This window comes from Leptinotarsa decemlineata, unplaced genomic scaffold (genome assembly GCF_025532065.1).
Source record: "Leptinotarsa decemlineata unplaced genomic scaffold, Ldec_3_MD MMD2_tig00000251_RagTag_RagTag, whole genome shotgun sequence".
Lineage (NCBI taxonomy): Eukaryota > Metazoa > Arthropoda > Insecta > Coleoptera > Chrysomelidae > Leptinotarsa > Leptinotarsa decemlineata.
Genome location: NW_027412547.1, coordinates 7,240,523 through 7,265,568, shown reverse-complemented (window position 1 = coordinate 7,265,568; position 25,046 = coordinate 7,240,523). Strand labels below are relative to the sequence as shown.

General features: G+C 36.8%; 2 protein-coding genes across 6 annotated transcripts in view; both read right to left on the bottom strand.

Annotated features, from left to right (window-relative positions):
* The window catches only part of LOC111513297 (uncharacterized), a 472,097-nt gene that overhangs the window by 117,297 nt on the left and 329,754 nt on the right, over window positions 1-25,046 (bottom strand). The window lies entirely within an intron of this gene.
* On the bottom strand, window positions 140-8,743 carry LOC141481663 (uncharacterized). Its single transcript, XM_074173606.1, has 3 exons — window positions 1,143-8,743; window positions 862-1,083; window positions 140-803 (listed from the first exon to the last, which is right to left on the bottom strand). Exons 1-3 carry the CDS (start codon window positions 1,311-1,313, stop codon window positions 156-158), a joined length of 1,041 nt encoding a protein of 346 aa, XP_074029707.1. The 5' UTR covers window positions 1,314-8,743; the 3' UTR covers window positions 140-155.

The following is a 25,046-nucleotide window of genomic DNA, read 5'->3' as shown; positions in this document are numbered from 1 at the left end:
GGAATTTTATTTCTGACCGGGATATTATAAGCTTATATCGTCATAGTTACGCTATCAATAAAGAGGGTCATAACTCCCTTGGGACATTATAGATTTTATAATTCCCTCTACCTTTCACAAGTAAAAATAAATAGAAATGAAAACTGAACCATATTTTATTTATTCACGTCATTACAAATAATAAATGTACAATTTTGAAATGTTCCCTGAAAATTACTTCCGCCACTGGAAACAATTTCTTCTTTTGTATGGCTGGAGCTTCTGTTCACTACAGTCGAGGTACCTGCCTCTTCTGATGACAAAGTAGACAACATACGCGCCGTTTTATTTCTCAATTCGATGCTATTCTCCAAATACCCCTCCGCCACCGTGGAACTTTTCCAACCTCCGTGTCTTTTTAAGTTAGTCATAGTTGCTCCTGCATTGGCTAGAGCAGTAGCAGAAGTGCGACGAAGGCAATGTCCCGTATGGGAAGATGAGTTTGGCAATCCTAAATACATTGCGATTCTGCTGGGGATTTTCCCAAACATGTTTTTTCCAATTGGCTGAGATGTACATTTATTTTGTCGGAAGCTCAAAAAAAATCCGTCAATACCTTTAGGGCGCAAAGACATATAAAGTCTTAATAAAGGCAAAGCGGAGAACTCTTTTTCATCCACAACTGTAAATTTCTTCGATACACCAGTTTTACTTTCCGGTACGTTCACTACCATAACGGAATCCCGGTCCTCTATATCCGATATCTTCATATTCAAAAGTTCCTGACTTCTGCATCCTCCAAAATAACCCATAATCAAAACAACCTATAACAAAAAAAAAGGAAATAAATACACACAAAAAGGAAAATAAGAAAAAAAATACCTTATGCAATAAATGAATATCATTAGGAGCGTCCTTTAGGAATCTGATAACATCTTTAGGAGATAAAACAGCAGACTTTTTCGGCTTATAACTCTTACTCTTCCGTTTCAAAAAAGCCTGTAGTTCATTGAACTTGGTGATATCTCGTTTCTCATGTATAGTCACCATCGATTTTAGCATTGACCATTTAGTCCATAAAGAATTCGGAGTATACGTTTCTGACTGAAACGAATAAACACAATTACTACCAAATCTACCGAAAAACATAGAAAATTCCTTACCAGTTCTTGAAAATATGCCAGAAATACAGTTTCAGTGACATCTTTTGGCATAACATTTTTCCGTGTCAGCCAGTCCAGATATATCTTGTATTCTTTTTGGTATACGGCTTCACTTTTCGATGGAATTAATGATTCTCTTGCTTGTTCAGCTTTTTTCAAAATATCCTTCATTATATTTGGGGTAGAAAACACGTTTTCACCGCAAACACAGCTTGATAACAAAGTTCTGTTTATAAACAAGTAACATAGCAACAACCTAGCAACAAGAAAACTCTACTATAATCAACGGTACCTGATTCAAATATACCGGGAAGGTAATGAATTGGTACATTTTTCCGTTTCAAAAATGAACAAAATTTTATTGAAATCGGTCAGAAATAAAATTATCTATGTACCACGGGAAATAATGAGCCTTAATAACCTCAGGCAATTGCTGTCCCTCGGGCCAGAGGCCCTCGGGACGCAAACTTTGCCATCGGTAATTAAGGCCCTCCTAATTCCCTTGATACATAAATAACTATAATGAATTGATCAAAATGGGCATGTAATAGATGAAAATGAACCTAGTTTACGTATCAGCTAATCACAAATTTCCATATTAGAAAAAATATTCAATGAAGGGGAAGTATTTGCTTCTATCTGGTCAATCAGTATATTTTCATAATTTTTTTATTGATTTTCAAATAGTGCAATAGATTGCGTTAGACCCTTTCTTTTTCAAACCTAAAACGTCATAGTAGTAATTTATTCCCTCCTGTTTTTTCTGACACTTGAAATTTTGCCCTAATATTTTTTTATTTAATTTGCTTTTATTATTATTCTTTCTGAAAACCACGTCCAAGTCTTTCTTTTTCAAAAAACTAAGTCAATGGAATCAACTTTGTGATTATAGTTGACAGCAATTTGATGAAATTCAATTCATTCATGAAATTACGACTGTATGAGTTGAATCTACTCTTAAAAATATACCCCTTTCAATTCAAGCGAAATTGCTGTGGCTGGAATTGAATCAAATATAAGATCAGATTTCCAAATAGAGGTATAAAGGTGATCCGAGGCTGTTACGGCAGGGAAAACCTCAGGAAATTTTTAGATTTCAACTCTTTACAGTTTTATCTTCCCTTATAAATATGACTTTGAATATGCCCCCCTAATAACAGACATCATTTCTTAATTTCTGGAAACAGTTATGTATTTTCAAGCTACTTATAATCATGATATGAAAATCAACAGATAGTTCGGTCATAGTAAAAATCAACCAGTAAGTCCACTTCCACTACTTTCATTCATAAATTCACAAAGTTCCCGGTGACTTTGAAACGAAGTGTGAAGCCAATTTCGTTCTTTTACCTTAGGCATGCACTCATATAAAAACGAAATTCAAGGTTATTATAGAATATTTTGTGGTGAATTATTTATAACCAACTACAAAAACTAATAACAATAATAACAATAGCGAATAAACTGAACACAATATCAATTTCCGACCGTTTATTATAACTAATCCGATGCCCGTGCTACCATCGAATCCTTTGGTATTACAGCACTGAACGCGTTGGATGAGAATCTCATCCTAAGAGCGGTTGAAGGTCACCGGCAACTCGGGCGGATCACGTGGTAAGAGAGCCTACCGGTCTCCACTTGAATATTTATCTGATGTCAGATACCCTGGTTACTGATAACGTATACGTAAATACTTGAGAGTCTAGACAGACTTGTTCAGTTCAATTTGAAAAAATACCGCCGATATTTTCGAAAAATCTCAAAGCAATGTGGAAGGTGAGATGGATATTCATAGTAAAAAGTCAGAGGGATTCAACAACAAACGATTTCTGCGAATAGAATTGAAAAATATTGAATACATTTTTAGGAAATATCATGAAAAAAGCATTTTATGTGTTCGTTAACTAGACTATAAGAATTCCAATACCATAAGGAACGGAGAGGCGATGAGAGTTTCCATTATCTTACAGACTTTATTATCCGTGATATATTCAACTAAACAGGAATTGATGACATTATTTGCCTAAACAAAGCCGAAAAAGTCTGAGTGACATAAACGTATAATAATTCAACTCTTCGAAAGTGGCTCAATAAATCTAGCTGCCAATATCCGAAAGCGTTTACTCAGGAAAACGAATATTTTGTGTATCATTTCAACTAGATTTATTTTCGATTTCGCACCAGGGACGTGCCACATTTTGAACCGTTTATAAATCAAGGGGTGAATCCTTTAATCCATTTCATTTTTTGTGCATAAAAGATGAACTAGGTGAAGTTCATCATATATTTCACAAATCTTTCAAATTGGTTTTTGATTTTTAGATTCAGTTTTGAGTTTCAGAGAAAAATAGTGAGTTGAGTTCACATTCTAGTTTAGACAGTTATATCGTATAGGCTATAATTCAATCTACCCGAATATCTTTAATAGGATATACACATGTTACCCAATATACCATCGCTAGAATATATTTTGCTTCATACGAAACTGGGGGAACATGGAAACATACTTTTCGGAGCAAATCAATATAATTTATTCTGTTGTTTAATAAACTTGACTAAAAATCTATATTTCGCGACCGCCTAATTTTTCGAAGTTTCAAAATTTTTAGTTCGGCTCACATATGCTCTAGACTTACGGATATTTTTTCCCCTACGTTATTACAAATTTTCTAAAACTTATGTTTACCCTACCAGGAAGTATTCATCCCATCCGGGCTTGAAGCAGCAACATTCTCAGACATTCTCAGACATTCTCAGCCAATAGTGCAATGGTGCAGCTCATTCTGTTTAGGCTATTGAAGCTTTCTACATACATTTTCGAAATGTACTGGGACTGGAGTGTCTAGATGAAGTGATTTTGGACGCTTATTTATATCCTTACAGAGAAGATCAGGGATCAGAAGTTGGCGGATTACCTACAACACGATATTATCCGCTATATTTCTCGCTCGCTTCTTCACTATATCATAACTAGTCAATACTACTTAATTTTTAGCAACACCCCTTGACTCAAAGTGTGATAGGCACTTTTTTGTGCTGATACTTGCCGTAGAGATAGGTATCCACTGTTGTAACCTCTTGTTAGGGGCGTTTTTCTACCCCTAGGCTAGTATACGTCTTTCTGGCACTCAGATAGTGCAGCTGCATCTACGAGCTGCACATCCTTTCCGTAATCTCCGCATCGTCTCTTTTGAGATTGACCGTTGCACATTTGTCTATTCATACTGACATTATGCATCTATTCTCCACTATTCTCAAAGCCTGATTGAGATCTTTCCATCCATTCGTGAGAAATGTTCTCGCTCGCCTTAGTATTGATTCTTTAGCATTCTTTAGCAGCCGCAGCTACTAAGTCAGTGCCGTTTTGTGGCTATCAGCACGTCTTGACTTAAAGTGTGACGGATACCAGAGAACACCTATATATAGAATGAACTGTCCTGTGGTAAGACCTTTTCCTAAACCACGTTCACCAGGTTGCCTGCGCTGCTAGGTAGGCACCCTGGTCAAATCCCCCTCGATCTTAACTGCCCCCTAAAATCCCCATTCAGTGAGGAAGACATCCTCAATACTATCCAAAGCGGTAGAAATACCGCTCCTGGCCCAGACTAGGTTAACCGCCGAGTCCTCAGAAACCTTCCCGATTCCGCAATTCCCTTCCTCAAACACATCCTCGATGCTTGTCTTGCACACGCCTACTTCCCTATCGCCTGGAAACAGGCTAACACTATCTTGATTCCTAAACCCCATAAGGATCCTACTAATCTCGATTCATACAGACCTATCAGCCTGCTTAGTTGCCTGGGCAAACTGCTGGAACGACTAATGACTAACCGTCTGAACGACTTCCTCATACTCCACAGAATTATTCCTCCCCACCAGCATGGTTTCAGGGCTGAACACTCCACTCTGAACGCACTAGTCGAACTACACACTCACATATACCAAAACATCAACGCCTCTTTTTGCACCATTGCAATCTCCCTAGATATTCAAAAAGCCTTCGACAAGGTCTGGCACGCGGGCTTGATCTGGAAGGTTATCCAAACACCTCTATCTCATCATTTCATCCGGCTAGTAGCCTCCTACTTATCTAACCGACAAATCACCGTTAAAGTCGGTGAAGCTTTATCCTCCCCTTTCACTCCAAAAGCCGGAGTCCCCCAAGGCTCAGTCCTCGCTCCCTCCTTATTCCTCATCTACGCTCATGACGTACCCACTCCTACAATACGCCGACGACACTATCCTTTACTCTTCCGCCCCCAACACCCGCCGCTTGCAAATTCAAGCCCAAAACATGATCGACCATTTCGAGCAATGATGCAAAAAATGGCGCATCAAAATAAACCCCACCAAAACCCAAACTATCCTATTCCGACATCGTAACACCTCTACTCGTCCTAAATTAAACCCCGATAACTTGGGTCTCAGACTTTTGGGGGAAAACCTCATACTCCAGGACTCGGTGTCCTACTTGGGGGTCACCTTCACGAGGACCCTCAACTGGGAAACTGACCTGAGAGGGACACTGGACAGAGTCCGGAAGAGAGCCAACCTTCTAAAGGCTCTGAGAGGCAAGCTCGGGAGATGTAACAGTAAAACTCTCCTTCATACGTATGAATCATTCATAAGACCAGTTCTGGACTATAAAGCGATGATATACTGTACACTCCCCCCGAGACTATCACACAGAATCCTTACAACCGAGAGAAGAATCCTTCGAAATATACACAACTGATACCCATCCCTAAACCTATACAACTTCACCAATACTACACCTATCAACCAAAGATTCCAGGAACTTCAAGGACGATATGCCACCAGAACGATGAGCAGCAACAACACCGATGCCATCAACACGCTCACTACGCCTTGGATTCCCCGTGGAGGATCCAGGAGGATACCCAGGAAAAAGCTCCCCTTTCCCCCAGCCAGACTCCTGGCAGCAATGGAAGACCCACCGGAGCCGATCCAGGATATCCTAGAGGAACTCCCACTGAGGATCAGATAGCGGACAGCGGATAGCAGCGTCCTGGAAAAACCTGAAACACGAAGAGTTTCACCCTCCCGCAGCCCCGGCCAAAAAATCGTACCCAAAAAGTACAACCACCACCCCTGCAATGGACCCGGACCACCACACGGATCAACGGAAAAACTATATGAATAAGAGGAACACAAAACAACACAACACAGACTCACAACAAAACACACACACATACAGCACACTTACCCTGAAGAGGCATTAGCCTATAGCACACAAACAAAATGTGAATAAACGAATTTCATCCATTCTGTGGTAAGAATAGAACACTGATACTAGCGCTATAGTTGTCTTTTGACAGAACTTTTGGACGGGTCGGCACGCTATCTGCTGGACAAAAGGATACAAATACAGATATACATGTTATCGAGTGTGTATGATATGAATAAAAACTTAAACGATTTGTGTATTTATATCATGAACCCGAATTTCACGCAGGTAGCTATATGTGCCTAAGTGGTCATGTTAGATGTAGCTTGGGAATCCTAGGTCTTCTAACTGGAACCACGAATGTACGGTTGGTTCCTGTTGTTGACTCCGTGCGTATGTGTTATTTCCTGCTTTCGGCAAACAAGTGTTGTCCATCTTTACTTGTGAGTGCACCGAGCGGATGAGGCCAATAGCCAAAAACACGTGTCCGCGGTTTGCCCCCCTTTTTGGAGTGTTGTGTCCACGAATCGTTTTATATAATGCGGAAGTAACTCGCATAAAACTCACTAATTCATCTCTGTTTCTCCGTACTGGTAAGTCCTGGAGGCTAAAATTTGGTATATATGTATAGGTCTAAGATGCGCACTAAGAAAGGATTTTTGAATATTCTTGTGTGTTAACTTGTGTTAAATTTCCGGTGGGTGAATTTTTATTCAGTATTAGCATTGCACCCGTGCGGAGCCAGGGCGGGTTGCTAGTAGAGCGGATATTGATCACACTGAAGGCGTGAAAGGCCTGTTGGAAGCCCTATAATCCATTACGCATTCGATACAAGATGAGTATATTATTATTATAATATGGCTCGAGAACATAAAATACCCAGAACACGGAGCTGATGTCCGTAGTCGATATCGATGACATATTGAAATAATTTTGTATTTTCACTGAACTGAATCGTAATATCGACACAAGAAGGATTTTTTAATAAATGAAACTGTAGTTTTTGAAATGCTTTTAAAAAACGTTTTTGGTTGAAGTTTTTATTATTTCTTTTCTATCTTTTCTAAACAAAATCATCTGAACAAAAACATCTCCTAGCAACACCTAGCACACTCCATTTGAAGTAAATTGTAGGGCACTACATTACACCCCCCCTTAAAAAAATATTAAATACGAAAATAAACTCTTCTTCCAAAGCGGGTTACATAATTTGATTTTTCCGGATTTTCATTTTGATTTTCTGATTTCTTCTTGAGAATTCCATTCACTGAAAGTGTAAAATATTTTTCGGTTCTTTCTAAAACCTTGTAGGGACCAGAATAAGGAGTTTGCAAGGGTTTTTCAACACAATCTGTTCTTAGAAAAACATGAGAGGTATTTCGCAATTCTTTTTGTACAAACATTTTTTTTTCTTCATGATGACTATACTGCTCGTTGATTTTTATGTTTCTCATGGTTTCTTGTAAAGTGACCGGAAAAGTTTTTCCACTGTGTTTGGAAGTTTCTTCAGCCAAGATAACAAGATAATAAAACCAAATTTGGAGTCATCTGTCCTGAGGCAAGATCCTTCATTTGCCGATAGAGCTGACTAGATTTTCTGTCTCCAAGTTGACACTCACTGAATAACTTCGTCATTTTCTCTGTGTCTAATTTTAATACATTTTGATGAGTTGACTTCTTAGTAGTTCATATGAATATGAAGAATTTTTGTGTTGTATTGAAAAATGATTTGCATTTTCTTTAACAATACTGCAATGTGAAACTGTCAGTATTTTTCCACATTTGATTTTATTGGAATGTATGCTATTTAGGTTAAAAATTGTTTTTATACTATTGAACCACAGTTCGGGTTGAGTCTTCCAGAAGGATGATAAAGTAACATATTTTGCAAGATTGAATTCAGTTTCTGGCTCCATGTTGTAGTCTGGACTAGTTTGACTGATAGAACAACGATCTTCTTCTGTGAAAATTGAAGGCGTAGTAACTGCTGGATTAAGTATAGGTGTAGACTCTGCTCATTTGTTGAATATGTTTTTCTATGCCTTCCGTTCTCCTATTATTTTTTTCGAGATTTTCAATCAGCTTATTACAAAAAATCTCTAGCTTGTTCACTTTTTCAATAACACTACCTTCTGCTTCCTTAGATTTTTCCCCATTACTGATTTTGCAAAGAAGTTATGTGAAATCAAAGTCTTGGGAATATATCATTCCATGATACTCCTTGAGAACAGTTCCACCAGGATTGATATGGAAATATTCAAGTAGGTTTACTAACTGCTCTCGTGAAAGGTTTTGAAGTAACTTGACCATGGTTTTATCAAATGCGTAATAACTATTCACTTCTTGGGGTTACCAACTGTAGTTTTTGAACTACTTTTCAAAAACGTTTTCGATTGAAGTTTTTATTAATTCTTTTCTATCTTTTCCAAACAAAATCATTTAAATAAAAACATCTCCTAGCGTACTCCATTTGAAGTAAAATGTAAGGCACTACAAAAAATTCACATAAATCTGATGAAGCTGTTTCACGAATTATTGAAAATCGAGTATTAATATTTCCTGAAATCTGACTGAATTTATCTCTGTGACAAATTTTTCAACTCCTACCAAATGTCAAACTGACTCAAATGAAAATACTGACTCAAATACAAAATCATTAGTTTCTGTTTGTTGTCGATCTGTTTTACTCTAATGATGCACACAATTCAACTATTGTTGGGACAATGTTGGATTATTCCATTATTTCTGTTCGCAATTCAATGAGAATCCGCAGGATTTGAATTGGGTTCTAGCCTTCATGTGGATTGAATTCGATATTTTTAGCGTTGTTCTGTACTTCATTAGGACGAGAAATGGAGCAAAATTGAAAATCGAGCGAATACGTACAAAAATGGAGGTATTACATAATGAGTTTCACGGGGAAATTGAGAGAAAAGCTCAGCGGGAGTTTATTGATAGATAATTAAATGAATAAGTTATGTGAAAAATATTGCTCGATAATCAAATAGGTCGATCTCCGTGTAAATTCTATAGGATAAAATATTTTTGACAGAATTTCACGATTTCTTGCTCGAAATAATCCAAACGAACTGTGTACACAAAGTGACTACTGAAAATTCAACAAAGGTATTTTCAGGAACTCAATGAGATATTTGAAGGAATGCTCGTAGGGAAAAATTGACAACATCCCTAAAGTAATTAATAACCAAAGTAACAAAACAGTGAAAGTAAGGAAATAAACGTAACTAAAAATATGAATGATATCTGATTCGATTCCATTAGGAATACAAAGGAAATGTTTTTCGTATAATTCAACGTTCATATATTTTGTATTTGTTTCAAAATTATTTTTCTCTCGTGTAATTCAATATTTATGTGGAAATAACTGTTTTGAGAGGCTTTCCACTTCAAGTTTGTGTCTAAAAATTTCTTCTTTGCATGATTTACACCTCTTTGTATATAGTTGACTTTTCGAAATGGATTGCTTCCATCCTTTCTTTGGAAAATTTCCATATTTTTGTATCACGTTGAGAAGTAGAAAGCCAAAACCTTTCTTTCCCAAAATATGTTATTTCAGATACAGTTGAAATTTGTAGTCCTAGTGAATTTAAAATTATTGATTTGTTAATCCTGAAGCCATATGATATGGTTTTGTTGTTGAATATTTTGGCTGTGAACAACTCAAAAACCTAACCTAACCTCACAAACAACAGAAACAGTTGAACAGTGTGAATATGCATATAGGGTGTTTATTAAACATACGGCAAGAATTTAAGTGACCCTTCTTTGGGCTATTCCAAGCGTATTTTTTCTATGATGATTTTTGATCGGGCGCTTTATTTGGAAGATACGGAGCGAAAAAGAATTTTGACAATAACAATTTATTACCTACCAAAAATTACATGTAATGTTTGTTAAACTACAAGAACTGTTGAAAATGACTACCCTCCGCTCGGATGCAAGATTCCAATTCTCTACTCATCACCCGGACTCTTTCAAAAACAGCAGGATCACTTACGAGACATTCTATTCAAATTGAATGTCTGCAGCCGTTTGTGGTAATCGGAATGTTGTTGATAGGTACCAACGGAATTTATGATGCACTGTTTGGAACCTTTGGTGTAGTAATAAATATTACTGGAGTTCTTTCCCAACACCAAATCGTTATTTTGAACACCTCGACACGTGTTTCGATCACCAAGTGATCATCTTCAAGAGGAAGATATTGAAAATAACGATTTGGTGTTGGCAAATAACTCCAGTAATATTCACCAACGGAATTGTTAGATTTATTTTCACTTGGTAGGTCCAGTGCGGTAGGCTATACTTTTATTTTGGCTACGTTAATAATTTTAAAATTACCAAAATATGCATTAACCCCGTATCTTCGGAACAAAGCGCCCTATCAAAAATCTTCAAAGAACAAAATATCTTTAGAATAGTTCAAGGAATAGCAATTTGATTTTTTGCCGCATGTATAATAAATACCCTGTATAAATGATTGTCAAATGTGTAATTTTCATGTTACACTGACATAAAAAAATTCTGCAATACATGCCAAAAGTATTATCCATGCACTCATCACTGATATTTCAACCGGTCTTGAAAATCATATTTTCGGAGGCTGAAATTTTGTATACAGTGTCGTCCCCAAAGTATATATGGGAAGCTTATTTATTAAGGGGTTTTCGACAACATGTTACTCTTGATAAAAGTTTGTGCATCCTCTAAAACTAAACATGCACCAACAAAATACAGTAAAACACATGTAATATACGGGGAGCCTTCAAATATTTGATTTTGAGACAAAACTGAAGTACTCTTATTTTAAAAAATCTCGGAAACTATTTAATCAGTTCGGAATTCCATTGTCTGAAATAATATAAATTGATTTGAAATTCCTGAAAAAATATTAAAAAGATTAACCGAATTTTATTCGAACCAAAAAAACTGAAATTACAATTAAATAACATAAAACCAAACAACAACCAACAAAATGAAAATTGAAATATTAATAAAAGCTGAAAATTAAATATTATTATCAATTAAAATATTTCAAACAAAGTTATGTCACGATGTTTCGATTCTTAGTATCCACATCGTCTTCGGGTGATAACTGGAGTTATTCCTTCGAGATCCGATTATTTATAGGCCATTCGAGTGCTTTCACCTGGTCGTTTTTCGTTTGATTAGAGGTGTCCATATGTTACGTATCTCTACGCTAGCTTGACTAAATGCGTCAAGCTAGCGTAGAGATACGTACCATATGGAAAACTCGAATTAAACGAAAAACGACCAACTCCCGCCAAACGAGCATCTCCTGCTAAAAACCAATGAAGCGGAGAGAGAGAAGAGGATTGATCAAAGCACTCGAATGGCCTATTAATAGTCGGATCTCGGAGGAATGAGTCCAGTTATCACCTGAAGACGATTGTGGATACTAACAATCGAAACGTCGTGACATAACTTGGTTTGAAATCTTTTTTTTTTATTTCTTGTTTTTCTTGATAATAATTTTCAATGTTCAGCTTTTATTAATATTTCAATTTTTTTTTTTTGGTTGTCGTATGGTTTTATGTTATTTCTTTGTAATTTCAGTTTTTTTGTTCAAATAAAATTGTGATTTTCGGTTAATCTTTTTAATATTTTTTCAGAAATTTCAAATCAATTCATATTATATCAGACAATGGAAATCCGAACTGATGAAATACACCACGAAACATTGTCAACCACCTTCAAACAATCGGAAAATATTATTTAGAAAAGTTGTTCAGCATTAAAAACCGGTCCTGGAAATCGTATTCACTGGTTGACCGAAATCGATTCAGAACAGTCAGTTAATGGCCACACATCATATTCGAGTGAGTTGATTTACAATAAAGACTATCGAGTCACAATTCAATGAAATAATGTAACACTCCACAGAATGGATCGTAGGGTGGTGATCGATAATTCAACACCAAATGATTCCTCTTCAAAAATTACTAGAATCTAATCATTGGATTGGATAACGGTCCTTTCGAGAGTTCGTTGTGCCACCCTTTTCAATTTCCGCTCATAAAAATTCAATGAAGAGAGTGGCCCATCCACCATCATTCATCGAATTTTCTAGGCATAAACAGGAATCTCATCACACCACCGACTGGGCTCATCGTTATGGAAAATTATTCATGTAATTTTGGCGAGTTCTGTACAGTCGTTTACCAGAATGTTATTTTCTTCATGGGGGTACGGATAGTAATCCAATCTGAATCGGTGCAGGAATGTCTCTAAATAGCTTGTTACGACCACTGCTGATGAATGGTTTGCCGCGTGGGAGGGCAACAGGAATAAATGTTAAGAGAAATATGAAAACAAATCATTATTATTAGAGCCAGTGTTACATATTCATTCAAATGCCCTTCGAGAGACATTTCGTGGGGATAACTCAATTCCACGATATTATTTCAACTCTCTTCGAAAAAATGAATCGAGTTCTATAGTGAATCTGCTCAAGTCACAGATTAAATACAGATGCGAAAGCTAGGCTTCCCGCCAGAACCTAGTTTTTATCCGCATGTGCGGTTACAGGTTGTTTTAACTTCAACTAGTTCCTCTTCAACAAAAATAAACCCCCTATTGCAATCTCCTAAGTATATGACCTTTGACTTCTTTGGTAGAATGGGCTAGGGTCTGAGTGCAAGCATTCCAGTATATCCAGTTGGAACAGTGCGTCTTCAATACACCTCTTCAACATGAAAACGTGATCGATATGGAGATTTCTGACACCAAATTCGCAACCTACAACGTGGCGTCTGCGAACAATATGCAGTTATATGGTTGGATATCTAGTGATTTGCCGTATCCTGCGAAATGATGCCTTTTTTTATTTACATTCATTCAATGTCGAATCAACCTTGGGGGTTACTAACGACAAATGAAATTTCATAGCAGTATTGATTTCTTACATTAAATTTCCATATACGGTGCAGCACCTTTATACGTCTTAGAAAGGCAATTCGTTTTTCAAAGTTGCAATTTTAACCTAACGCTGCCTCAATTAATAATAATAATAATAATAATAATCGACTTTATTCAGTATTTAATATTACATAATAGGCGAAGTTTAGCTATTAGCTACTTTTACACTTAACCTAATATGCATTATAAGAAAAAATTAAAAATAACTGGACCAAATAAAAATAGATTGTGTGATGAAACAAATTGCTAGGAGTATACAACAAGATCATAATTTAATGTATACATTTAAATCTTCTGATCACATATTGAATTTTGCTTTTAGTTTCTTTTTTAAAGTGGATTTCGAGAATTGCCTGAGATCCTTAGTAATCGTATTATGAAAAAATACAGCTAGGAAGGAAGATTATTTTCCTAACATGGCTGACGAATGACGAGGGATGTGAAAGTTTTCGTTAGTTCGAAGGTTGAAAGGATGGAGCTCTAACCTCTTTGTCAATTTATTGAATAGAGAAACAGGTAGTTTAGATTTCGGTACTAAATAGCTGATATTGCAGTAGTTATATTCCCTGAGAACGGACATTGATACCCAACCAAGGTTAACACGAGCTTGGGAAATATGTACAAATTTACGTATTCCCAAAATGAAGCGAACACAAGAATTTTGCACACGTTGTACTTTGTATTGATTAGCGGAATCCAAAAAGGGACCATAGACAGGGTCTCCATAGTTGATTTTCGAAAGGATAAGCGATTGTGAAAGTCGCTTTTTTGTGCTAAAGGCCAAGCTATGTCTATATGGATGAAGAACTTTGAGAGTGGCATAGAATTTGATCATAAGCTGTTTTACATGTGCTCGACAGAGTTTTTATGACTTCAAGGTCATCATTTATTTGATTTTGGGATACTAAGATGTTTTTAGGATCGATACTAGGATATAACTGGGTGTCATCCGCAAATGTTTGTACCTGACAATGCTTAATTTGAGAAAAAATATCTGCAGTGTATAACGAAAATAAAATAGGACCAAGAATTGAGCCTTGAGGTACTCCTAATCTAGCCCTTTCAAGGGATGAACTTCTATCATCAACAAGTACCTTTCGATATATGTTGTTCAAATAATAACTGAAACATTTTATCAGCTGAACATCCATAGTATTTGAGCTTGGAAAGAAGAAGTTTGTGGCTAATGGTATCAAACGCCTTAGAAATATCTAATAATACTAGAGCGGTGAGTTTTTTCCATCAATATTGGCTACAATACTATCACTAACATTAAGTAGAGTAGTAATAGTACTATACTCCTTTCGAAACCCTGCCTGGTAGTCTGGAAGAATATTTTGGGATATAATAAAGGCTGTTAGTTGAGTGTGGGTAGCTCTTTCAAGAATTTCAGAAACGGCTGATAAGTAATAATCAATAAAGGGGCTGCAGTACTTAAGCATACATAAAGTAATACAGTCGGCTCCACACGTATTGGATTTTAGACTATTGAGAATGTCGTTCACTTCAGAAATGGTGAGAAATTCAAAATTGAACTTGCTTTAGATATTATTGAAGTGATTATTATTATAGTAGTGAAGTAGGTCGCCGTCGGGCTCTTTATCAACAAATACAGAGCAGAAGTAATCGTTGATTCCGTCTGGATTCTGGAGGTGATTAGGGATAGCGACTTGTGCTTTATTCAAAACGTGATGGTTGAGTTCTTTCCAAAGATGTTTGCAATTATTTGTACTAAGAACTCGATCATGGAATGCCTTTTTCTCGCGGCGAATTGCGGCTAACGTAAAATTCCTGAGCTCTTTATAACGCTCCCAATCAGATAAGTAGGTAGTTCTTTTGTATTTAGCCAACGCATCATCACGTTCTTCCGTCATAACTCTATAGGATATGTGAGCCATGGTGATTTAGGTTTGCTTACTCGTACTGTTCTGATTGGGGCATGGTTATCAAATAAAGCGAGCAGAACGTTATTGAAAAAGTCAATTTTTTTATCGAGATCATTAATATGGAAAATATCGTTGAGTGGTGTGTTATTCAAGTCCTCAAGGAATCTGTTGAGGTGGAAATTCTTAAAATCCCTGAAGGTAATAACTTTGGGGTCACGCTGAAGTTTTTCAATTTTCATTCTACAAAATACAAGGTTGTGGTCTGATATATTACTAGCATCAAGTACTCCGAAGGTGCTTATGAGACTGGGGTTAGATAGGAAAATTGAAGGGAGGATATCGAACTCAACTCTCTCGTTGTTGCTATACGTTGGTAAAAATTTGTTTGTAAAACGGTTTCAGGTCAGAGTGGGCTATGAAATGATGTCTTCCATATACCTTTCTATCCCCGTGAGTTGGGCTACCTATCGGGCGCATCCCCAGGTGGCGGATAGGGGAACGGCCAGGGGACTGGAGGCCCTGTCCGGAAAGCCAATGTGGCCTTACGGACGTGGTCGCCGGACTCCTGGTCAGTGGCAGAAATGAGTAGGGTGAGGGGAACTAAAACCCCCCAAAACCCTTTGCAAAACATGCCACCGTGAGCAGCCTACCCAAGCTAAGGTGTAAGGAATCGTGCCGACAGCTGAATGGCCGCAGGGTGATATGCGGTCACTAACGATCCCCATGGGGAACTGAGCAAAACCTCATTGTAATCAGCCTATCTCTAGTAATGCGGGGCTCTATCAGATGTGACCAACTCTTCCCCCAATCCCGAGGCTGGACAAAAGTGCTCACCTAAATGTAAGGCTGGGGATGAACAGAAATGTGTACCCCAATCTACCGCTTGGAATGAGGTTGGACATATCAGATCACCTCCAACAGTAAGGGCACTTCCTGCGGCGGGCGCCAAGAGCTCCGCCTTGAATAAAGGCAAGGAACCGGCTGCACCTGCAGGAAAGCTTCCTCACTTGTGCACCTCCACGGAGGGAACCCCCAAGAAGGTTGAAAAAGCCGCGCAACGACAGAAATATCACTGCACCTTCCAAAACCTTCGCGGAGGCCACCGTGAGACACCTCAAGTTTGCCAAAGAGAGTGTGTGTTCGCCAAGTCTTGGCTTTTACCTGCCAATATAAAGGTGATGTCTCTTAGTGACTTGTTCACCTTCTTGGGAAGGACAGGCTGGACGATGACCTAGAAGGACAACTCCTCAATTGATTTGAAAACCCTGAAAAAAATAAAAATTAATAAGATTAACCGAAAATAACAATTTCATTAAACAAAAAACTGAAATTACAATGAAATAACATACAAGCAACAACCAAACGAATAAAAAAAATTAAAAAAATTGAAATATTAATAAAAGCTGGAATATAAAAATCAAGAAATATAGTATTGAAAGAAAAAATGAAAAATAAAAATTATAAGATTTCAAACCAAGTTATGTCACGACGTTTCGATTGTTAGTATTTACAATCGTCTTCGGGTGATAACTGGACTTATTCCTTCGAGATCTGACTATTTATAGGTCATTCGAGTGCTTTCACCTATCCCCTCTTCACTCTTTCCGCTTCTTTGGTTTTAGCGGGAGATGACCGTTTAGCGGGAATTGGTCGTTTTTCGCTTGATTAGAGGTTTCCATATGTTACGTATCTCTACGCTGGCTTGACTAAATGCATTGTTAGACAACATATACGCGGCTTCTTTGAATTTTCTCCTAAACCAGTGTTCCTCTTTGTGGATGATTTCAGCTTGAGCTCACTTGATGTTATGTTGGTGAGTCCAAACATGCTCTGATATTCCGGATTTGCTGGTTTCTCCTCGCTGTGTATGTTTTTTGTGCTCAGCAAATCGAACTTTCAATGGCCTCTTAGTTTCACCAATGTATGATTCTCCGCACTCGAAAGGTATCCGGTAAATGTAATTCTTAGAATCGCATTCCGCGTTTGGTGGCCTGGTTTTCGTAAGGCTGCTACGTATAGTGTTCCCAGATATGAAGCAGGTCCTGATGTTATACTTGGATCCAATCCTGCTTATCCTTTTCGATAATCCTCTGATATAGGGAAGTACAAGTACTGGTTGTGGTGGCTTCTCTTCCTTGTGGGGTTCTTGCTGTCTTCTGGAGTAACCATTCCATTGTAGGTCATTTTTGATGACGTTGTGGACTTCCTTCTCCATTGTGAAACTGATGGAAGGACTTACGATGTTGATGTGCGTCAGGAAAGTATCTAATTCTGCATTCCCATGGTTCCATACTATGAAGGTGTCGTCTACTTATCTCATCCAGACTCGGGGCTTCTTGTGGGCTTCTTCGATGGCCAGAGTTTCAAAACACTCCGTATATATATTGACTATAACAGGTGGAAGTGGCGAATCCATTGGCAGTCCCTCATCTTGCGTAAAGAATTCGTTCTTCAGTTGAAAGTAGCAGTTTCGTACACAGCATCCTAATAATTCCATGATTACTTGTATCGGTAAGTTTGTTCTATCTTTCAGGTTCCCATCTCCGGATAGCTTCTTCTGTATGATTTGAAGTGCTTCTTCGACAGGAACGTTGGTGTAGAGGCTTTTCACGTCGAAACTGATCAGTTGATCCTGCTCTTTGACTTTGATTTCCCCTAGTAGTTCAACGAAATGCTTTGAATTTTTCACAAAAGATGATGTTTTACCTTGCAGTGGTTCAATTATTGGTAGTAAAAATCTGGGCAAGTTCTGAGTGACTGAATCTTTGGAGCTAATTTTGTTTAATAAAATTGTTATGTTTGGTTAATCTTATTAATTTTTATAATTTTTTTCAGGGTTTTCAAATCAATTCATATTATATTAGACAATGGAAGTCCGAGCTGATGAAATAGTTTATTTAGTGTCAGTTTTTGATAACCACGCCTCGTTGCTCTTGTGAGAGAAAATATCTGAGATAGATTTATACATCTCTATCATTGACATCTACATCTCTATCATTGAAGGATGAATATACTAACACTCTATTCGTAGTTATTCTTCTCCAATCTAGTTGAAACTGCTCTACCAAACTGAAGGATGCTCAGTTTCTAAGGGAATGAAAAAAGAAAGATATGACAAAACTTTCTGAATTAGTAATTTCACCCACAACTGTAGAGTCTGAGTATTCACATTCAGAAAATGTATTTCAACGATCTAATCATCACTTAACAAATTTTCAATGTTTATTAAGACATTCAACTCTCAAGTCGACCTAGGCCTGAAGACTCATTACTCTCAAGCCCCTCACGAATTCAGAAAATAGATTACACTCCACAACGATGCATAAAGAGAAGTTATTTGTAGGGGTTGAACTGAGACGAACAACCCCGGGAATAATTAATTATGTGAGGCGCGCGGATCCATTAAACGATGAATTTACAGTTTTATTTATAAGCTCTTGTATATTTTTCAAATTATTTTTGAGCTCGTATACCTCACCTGGATTCTCTATGCGCGAACTTTTATCTTGTTTTCTCGCTGTTATATTTCATGGAAGAATTTCATATTGAAATGAACCGAGAATCCGCAATTTAAAAATTTATTGTCGTGCTCGGAAGTTTTAATGAAATTTAAAAACAAACCCCGAGAGGAATCCCAACTTTTTCAGATGAACGGCTAAACGACCCACGTAAAATAATTTGGAGCATGTCTAACAAAGACTGCAATCTTCCGTATTGAAACTGATCAATGCAATGCAAACTATTTTTCACCAGCGACAGGAAATACTGTAGAGTAAGTAGGTAGTAAATCGTTTGGAAACTTTGTTTTCGAACTTATTTCTATCGTCAAGGAGCTACCTGCCTCAATACGAACAGCGTCAGAACATTCTAGATATTTGTGCTAGCAAAAGAAATGCGGGATCTCAACTTATAGCGTGGGATTCTGAATACGGGGTGGTCAATACTAAACAAGGTTTAGTATCTGAACAACTCACCTGACACAATCTCGTAAAGTGTCCGAAACTTGAACCGTATATTTTTTGAACCAGTACCCATGTCAAATCAAATCAAATCAAAATATACTTTATTGTCTGAAGAACATAATTCTCATTGACAGAGTCGTTTACAAAATAAAAGAACAAACAACAAACATGTGCAATTATACAATGCATGTAGGAATCACACGTTAAATGGTAAGACCTCGTTAGTCCTTAGCACGCACAAGTTTATCAACTTCTGAGGGTTGTCGTTCGTATGGGGGCGACAGCTGATTAACTGGAAAACAGATTTTAAACAGATTTTAAACAAATGTACATAAAATATTGAAATTGTCACAAAAAAAATTGCTTTGTACGAATATTAACAACAAACATGTGTGAATATAAAATGAAGTTCACTATAAAAATATGTATAACTATCACTGAAACACATTGAATAATATTGTATAACTAGGATTTGAAGACGAAGTCAATTTCACACATTAAAAGTTCATACAGTAGAGTTCATCTAATGAGTAGAAAGCATTCGTCAATAGAAGTTTTTTTACGGTACGTTTGAATTGTTTTTTGCTATCTAAAATTTTAATCTCATTTGGTAGGTGATTGAATAATTTTTTACCATTATAAAATATGGAATTTTTCATTTGTGTCGATCTTGGAATTGGTAAAGTTATATTTAGTGCTTGTCTAGTGTTATATTGAGACATTTTATGAGTTTCGTGTTTAAATTTGCTATGCGTAAGACATACTGATTCTGAGATAAAAATCCCAGGTAGTGTTGGAATTTTATGTTAAATCCCGGAATTTCGCTTTGCACATATACCTTACTGCTCGTTTTTGCAAGACAAAAATCATATTGGAAAAATATTGACTACATGATCCGCAAAAACAGATTCCATATCTCAGATGTGAATCGATTAAAGCATAATACACACTTTTTGCCATATCTATACACCAAGTTCCCATGAAATGGCTCTAACTGCGAAACATCCTGATGCCAATTTATTTCTGAGTTTTTCAATGTGACTTTCGAATTTCAATTTATCATCTATATATTTGTTTCCGACATACAACTGATCACCTGATTTCCTATATGAAGTTCTTGAAGATTACATTTCAAAGTAAGGATGTTGAAGAGGATGATGATTGAAGATGATCACTTGGTGATCGAAACACATTCGATGTGTTAAAAATAACGATTTGGTGTCGGGAAAAAACTCCAGTAATATACAGTACATAGGTATTTTAACAAAATCCCGAAACACGTCAAATTTAAATTATAATTTGACTTCAACGGAAAAATGCAACTCCTACCTTCAACTCCCCTCGAATGACAGGTACAACCCCTAATTTTTCAAATAGAAATTATAGGCTAGCGATATATTGTTTGAAAGATCTCTTCATTCTCTATTCAAAAATGTTATCGCTTTCAAGTTTATTGCAACAGTTAAGATAAATTAAAACAAAGTCATGTGGTTACCGGAATTCGATAAAATATACTCAAAAGTTATCTCATGTTGACGTATTGATGATTAGAAAGTAAGCAACGTCCTTTTTAGATGGTATCCTTAAAAAACTGTAAATAATTTCCGTGGCAACGTTAATTTAAAACGCCTTGTAAACTTGTTTTGTAAGTTACAACACTAGTTGTCAGTATTTCAATTTAAGTTAAGAGTTCGTTAATTTCAAGTCTGACAAATGGTTAGATTAACGGAAATGCGTAAAATAACAGATATACAAATAATTGGTTACGGAGATGAAACCCAAACACAACAGGAAGTAGCCCGTTCTCAAGGAACAATAAGCAAAATATTGAAATAGTTTTGCGAGCTTGGTCATGTGGGGCTGCCAATGCAATGAATGATGAACTCATATTCGATGTGGTGCTTGAGTTCGAGAAAAACCCACATACATTGAGTAGACAGGCATCCACTACATTCAATGTTAGCCATACAGCGATAGTAAACATATTGAAAAAAATCGCGAAAAAACAAATTTTTTTCGAGATGTTTGTCCTTTGACCTCGAATAATTTTTTTTCCAGGCATCGCAATCATTCGGAATTTTAAAATGTTAACTATGTTTTAAACAATTACACGCGTTTGCAGCTTCTTGTAAATTTATGTACCTTCCAATATCTAGATTGACCGGATTATTCGAAAGGAATTTTGTTTTTTTTTTCACATACATGGCTTCCTTTACGTGGTTATCCGAACTAATCCGGCCTGGATACTGGCGTGAATGAAGGGAACCCGTACTTCACATTTGATAATACTACTCACATATACGTTTTACTTCATAACGAACATTGGCAATAGCACATGACATTCTTCTTTGTGAGTGGACGTTATCGGCACGTCCGTCCACTACCACCACCGAACTCTTCATTCATGAAAGTGCCATCTATCAAAAAAATTCTTGATTGCTGTTCTATGCCGAGTATCTCTTTCGTTGAAGTATTGGGTGCCGTTGACTCCAAAGGCAGTGTTGCAATTCAACATCGCATTGGTAATGTTGTATTCAGGATAATATCGAAAGGATTTGTTAATTGAAAAAGATAAAAATACATAAACAATAGAATAGTTATGTTTTTATTTTCATCATCAACCAACAAGAAATGAATTTATAGAAAAGGATTGGTACCTATTTCAGCCATCAATGTTTTCATAATATAAATATATCCCAGAACTGAATTCCATGAAAAGTGTAAATCAAATCAGATCTTTACATGAAAGTTCGCAAATCCATGTATGAGATGAATTTCACTCATATTTGAATGGTACCAAATGAATCAGAATGACTATGATTATATTCAACTCAGTTCGAAATGTGGGTGCTGAGAAGTTAGGTAATTTGATCGGAGTTGGTAGTCTAGGATACTACAGAAGGAAAACGAAAACCAACTTGGTGAATCAATTATGGAAGTTGAAGTGAGGTTTGAAATGCGATCTCGACGAAAAAGTTTTCATAAAGTTACTTTGAGAAATATAAAATTCATTCAACATGAATGAATTTATATTTCGTAGATTTTTGAACAAATACAATTCAGGTGTACGAGGTAGAATAAGTATCGTCGAAGATATTTCTGCAAGTTGATTGTTAATTTTTTTTAAAAAGCGTTGATGATGAATATATTCTTATTTTGGGTGTATTCAGCTAGCCTGAATTATCATTTCCTATATGTATATTAATTGATTCATTGTGAAACTTAGATTTTATGAATGAAATTTTTTGGTGGATGTTAAAACAATTGAAAAACAGAACAAAAATCTGATTGTTATGGAACAACTAACATTTTGAAATATGAAATTGAAAACTGGATATTCTTGGTACTCCTCATGAAAACTATGAGATCATGTTTTTGTACTAACGAAAAAAGAAGAAGATAGTCAATTTTGTCATCAACAAAAACTTGAATCACTTGTTGTGCTGTTGATAAAAATGATATAATTCGAAGAACATTATTTCAAGATGTCAAAAAAGAAGTCTCCTGGAAATGAGTCAAATACCTGGAAGAATGTCATTATGTAGTGTCATCGTGACATAAAGTAGTAATTTTTCGAATGAACTGTGTGTTGAACTTGTGATGTTATCCTGATTGATGCTGAAGAGGCAATAGGCGGAGTATCTCATTCCGAAACATCGAAGTCCACTATTGAGGATGACAATGTGCCCTGTAAGTGCAATTTCACCTATTTCATATACTATATTGTGTAGCAATTCTTTGAAAGATATCTGATTCAAATTCATAACGAAAATTTGCAGTAAAAACTGAATAGGAAAGAGTATTTTTTTGTATAATTCAAATGTTTATATAGAAGTATGTAGTTGTTTCGAAAGTAATTTCACTTTCGTGTAATTCAATGTTTATAAGAAAGTAATTGTTTCGAGATGTTTTCTCTTCCAGTTCGTGTCTGAAAGCAACAAGTAGTCATGATTAGATCTGTTGATCTAATCATTGCTATGCAGAGAAGATAAATAACTCTTAGACAAAGGAAAAATCCTACTCGCGTTTTTCCACTTCACTCTACTCGCGTTTTTCCACTTTACTAGCAAGTGTAAAAAAAAGTCGTTCTGCATTGAGAATCAGTCTGACAAATCTGCGTATAATACAAATTTGTGATGTCATGTGTGGAACCTTTGGCATAGTGATGAATATTAGTGGAATTTAATCCAAACAGCAAACCGTATTTTTAACACCTCGACACGAGATTCAATCACCAAGTGATCATCTTCAAGAGGAGGATTAAACTCAATTTAATCTTCCTCTTGCTTCCTTCTGCTAAAAAGTGGTTTGCAAATGTGGGATTACTCTATTTAATTGCAAAACTAGGGAAAGGGAGGGTGAGATGGCAAACGTAACAGTTATTAATTAATATCTTTTACAAGGTACTTCTTGGAAGCAAAATTACTTTTGGGTAGCCTTGATAGAAGCTTAAGGCATAAGATTAGGACTTTTCCGTAACTTTGAGTCTATTGGAAATTATTGTTACTTCCATTTTTTTTTAGTCCACTGCACATTCGTCAACTTAGACTCATATGCGGCTAAGACGGCGAATCTATTTTATGGGGTGCGAAACTTGCGAAATCGCGAATAAAGCATCATATTTCCAAATACAATAATTAGAATTCAAAAATGTGTTAAATGAACAAAAATTTAAGAACAGAAATCGCAAACCCACGCTTTTATCTTGGCTTCTTTAGCCGTAACTCCCGCGCATTGCGCATGTGCCCATTTTCTGCACGAACTACAGCAATGCCAAGTTTCTGCCATGCCAATCTCGTCACAAATTATACAAATTTCTTCGGCTTCATCCAAATCCATACCACCATCTTCGCTATCTAGTCGAACCTCGATGGACGATGAATTTTCTTTTGACAATTTTGCAGCTTTCTGGTTTTTTATTTGAACGCTTCATTGCCCTCTCTGCCTTTTTTCCTCTTTCTCCTCCTTTTCTTCTTTCCTCTCCAGCAATGCGTCTTTTACCGGAGTGCTAGTAAAATGTAGGCTAGGTAATTTTCTTTTCTTCTTTCGTTTTTTTTTCTTTCACTGAAGCCTTAGGTAACATGGGAAGACCAGTCTTTGAGGAAGTCACTATTGGATGGCTCTCTGGCTCACCTAGAAAATCGGCTGAATAAGGCTGTTCAATAGGAGATTGAGGTGATATAGGTAACCCTGCAATACCAGTAGCTGCAAGTGGAGGATCACTATCAATTACATTAGAAGCTGCTGGTGCAGCAATTTCAGCAGGAATGGCCGGCTGATCCATGACATCAGCTGCTTCAAAGTTACTATCTGGAAAGATTTGTGAATTGCATAATCCCTGTAACTGAGAAGCCTCTTTGAGCATTACTTACATTTGCAACTTTACCATAAGCGATTTCAAATAAATTTCCCAAATTTCGCAAACCTATCAATTTGCCATTATTTGCAGTTGAATAATCTTGACAGGCTCTGCTATAAGCCGTTTCGAACGGGCCATAAAATGCCACGTCAAGCGGTTGCATCCTATGACTAGTATGTGGCGGAAAACCTGCGACAACTATGCTGTTGTTTCGGCAAAACTCCACCGGCTCATAAGTGACGTGAGATGCGTGGTTGTCCATAAGTAGGACGACTGGGTGGTCTTTTGAAGGCCTTACGTTAGCAGCAAAGTGTTGCAACCCTTGGTGTTGGTTGTTGGTGTTGGCGCTCCAAACAGAAAATGCTCCTGCATCTTCGCTCTTGGAAATATAAATAGAGGTGGGACATAATGCCCGGTGGCACTAAAACAACAGGCGACGCTAACGTTGGTACCCCTTTCTCCTGACGAAACCTACGCTTTTCAGTAGGAGAAATAACGCTTGGGGTTTTGGTGGGCACTGTGGAGCACCCAGTTTCGTCAACATTA

Coding starts and splice junctions, on each gene's coding strand:
- LOC141481663 (XM_074173606.1), bottom strand. CDS start 1,313: ATGAAGGATATTTTGAAAAAAGCTGAACAAGCAAGAGAATCATTAATT. Junction 1,084..1,142: donor TGGCATATTTTCAAGAACTG/GTAAGGAATTTT, acceptor TATTCGTTTCAG/TCAGAAACGTATACTCCGAA. Junction 804..861: donor ATATTCATTTATTGCATAAG/GTATTTTTTTTC, acceptor TTTTTGTTATAG/GTTGTTTTGATTATGGGTTA.